Below are 2,500 nucleotides of genomic sequence, written 5' to 3'. Positions count from 1 at the left end.
GACCAGATCCTTGTTCACCAGCAGGTAGAAGTACTTGAAGGTAAGATATTTACATTTCATTTGCCATAATAGTAGAATGTAGTTCATTTGTATTCAAATTTATCAGCAGAATGCATTTTTGTTTAGTCCTATTTAGAGCAGATGGATATCAAAAGATTTCAGCACATGAATGTTGTTTTCCTCCCATTAATGCTAAGTACCTAAAGAAGAGTAAATGACCAAAGATTTGCTTTTTAGCCAATTTAACTATAAGTAATTCGTCTTTACATTGAGTGAAATTAAAGCATTCTCATTTGACAATTTTCAATGAAATTAGTCAAAATTAGTCAAAAAGGGACTTATATTAACCCATTCGCGCCGGTTGACCTGCTACCGACGGGGTCGAAAAATGTGCCCGGACCCGGGGAACGTTCTGAGATGTGGTACATTTTCTGGCCACACCCCGGGAGCCCAGTAGTGACGCGCTGAAACGTCAGCAATAGAACGCTAGATTGTTCTCAAATATAATAATTTTACATAATTTCTTAAACTCTGTTATTTTAGTTTTGGTGTTTGAGTGTCATAAAATGAGACATAACGTTAAAAAAATGATGTCACAGAAAACTACGTGATATTGATGACATCATGGTAATTTCTCCTTCTTGACCGGTTAAATAGAAAGATCTGAGTCGAAAAACTATTGTAAATCAAATGTGTTTGGCCAAGAAATAAAATAAAGTAAAAAATTACTAATGTAATACTACTTCTAATATGTTGATTACCCGTGATATCACGTCACGAGGTACATGTACATACTCATATGTACGTGTATGATTATTCGTATTGTTCTTCTTTTCGTTTTGGTTAAAAAAAAGAAAAAAAGTATAAAACATGTTTTTTGATGCCCCACTAAGAGATTGCATCCACTTTCCTTTGGTATTTTCACATAAAAGTGAAAAATATAGGCAAAGTTCAATCTAATAAAACTAAATAGGCATTAGTGTAAAATGTTTTTTGACTGAATTAACTCCTCTGAACATGGCAATATATTTACGTGCCTTTACAATGTAGACGCATTCATGAAAACCATAAGAATAGGGTGGGTGAAAAACGCTCTGAGAGGATCAATGTGGCCCTGCACATCAAGAAAACACCCCGGCACGAAACGTTGCACGCTTGTTATCTCCCCAGTGTTAGCGGGAGTAGGTAAAAATACATACCGTCGTGGATGGGTTAAGACATATTTTCCCAAATTGAATTACATATTATGATATAGATAGGAGGATAAAGAAGAAAAAAGAAATATTGCGAGACTTCAAATTCTCAAATCAGTAGAATATGTTCAATATTGTTTGACTCTGACTTTACCTTCACATGAGTATGCCTATTATATGTCCCGTCTTTTTATATATCACACAGGTTGAGTTATTTAGTCATGACTGAATAATATTTTTAAAATTTTCTTACCTTGTCCAGCTCAAATACAAGTCAACTAATTTCAAATCTGATTATACCATTGGAAAGACCCATTAATTTGTAAAAGGCTGTAATTTGCCAATTTCCAAGGAAGACATTTTTATTTTCTGATTTTATGTTGCTTTTGTCTGTCATGCCTTTTTTTTTTTCTTTCTTTCTTTCTTTTTTTTCTTTTTCTTTTCTTATTGTACAAATTCATAAAAAGCATTGGGAAAGGGATATTATTTACCCTTTCTTTTCGAGGTCGAGTCATTAAGAATTCTTCTAGTTTATGCTTCATTTCTTTTAACTTCTAATATGTTATATGTAGGCTTATTCACTTATTTGGCCATGATCAAAGGATATTGACATTTCTGAGAGTGACAGTCACAGTGAGAGTGAGAGTGAGAGTGAGAGTGAGAGTGAGAGTGAGAGTGAGAGTGAGAGTGAGAGTGAGAGTGAGAGTGAGAGTGAGAGTGAGAGTGAGAGTGAGAGAGAGAGTGAGAGTGAGAGTGAGAGTGAGAGTGAGAGTGAGAGTGAGAGTGAGAGTGAGAGTGAGAGTGAGAGTGAGAGTGAGAGTGAGAGTGAGAGTGAGAGTGAGAGTGAGAGTGAGAGTGAGAGTGAGAGTGAGAGTGAGAGTGAGAGTGAGAGTGAGAGTGAGAGTGAGAGTGAGAGTGAGAGTGAGAGTGAGAGTGAGAGTGAGAGTGAGAGTGAGAGTGAGAGTGAGAGTGAGAGTGAGAGTGAGAGTGAGAGTGAGAGTGAGAGTGAGAGTGAGAGTGAGAGTGAGAGTGAGAGTGAGAGTGAGAGTGAGAGTGAGAGTGAGAGTGAGAGTGAGAGTGAGAGTGAGAGTGAGAGTGAGAGTGAGAGTGAGAGTGAGAGTGAGAGTGAGAGTGAGAGTGAGAGTGAGAGTGAGAGTGAGAGTGAGAGTGAGAGTGAGAGTGAGAGTGAGAGTGAGAGTGAGAGTGAGAGTGAGAGTGAGAGTGAGAGTGAGAGTGAGAGTGAGAGTGAGAGTGAGAGTGAGAGTGAGAGTGAGAGTGAGAGTGAGAGTGAGAGTGAGAGTGAGAGT

The 2,500-nt window shown here is 37.8% G+C and overlaps 1 protein-coding gene across 1 annotated transcript in view; it reads left to right on the top strand.

Annotated features, from left to right (window-relative positions):
* LOC122264994 (phospholipid scramblase 1) overlaps positions 1 to 2,500 on the top strand; it is a 32,379-nt gene that overhangs the window by 14,429 nt on the left and 15,450 nt on the right. Inside the window, exons 4-6 of the mRNA XM_086551739.1 lie at positions 1 to 62; positions 327 to 453; positions 1,796 to 1,844. The exon at positions 1 to 62 is cut by the window's left edge and continues 65 nt beyond it. Coding sequence (XP_086407865.1) covers positions 1 to 62; positions 327 to 453; positions 1,796 to 1,844 — 238 coding nt within the window. The remainder of the gene's footprint in view (positions 63 to 326; positions 454 to 1,795; positions 1,845 to 2,500) is intronic.

The sequence above is a fragment of the Penaeus japonicus genome, unplaced genomic scaffold, assembly GCF_977035675.1.
Source record: "Penaeus japonicus unplaced genomic scaffold, GWHDUDI00000001_assembly GWHDUDI00000025, whole genome shotgun sequence".
Taxonomy (NCBI): domain Eukaryota; kingdom Metazoa; phylum Arthropoda; class Malacostraca; order Decapoda; family Penaeidae; genus Penaeus; species Penaeus japonicus.
The sequence above is the reverse complement of the archived record's forward strand: the minus strand, read 5'-3'. Positions and strand labels throughout refer to the sequence as shown.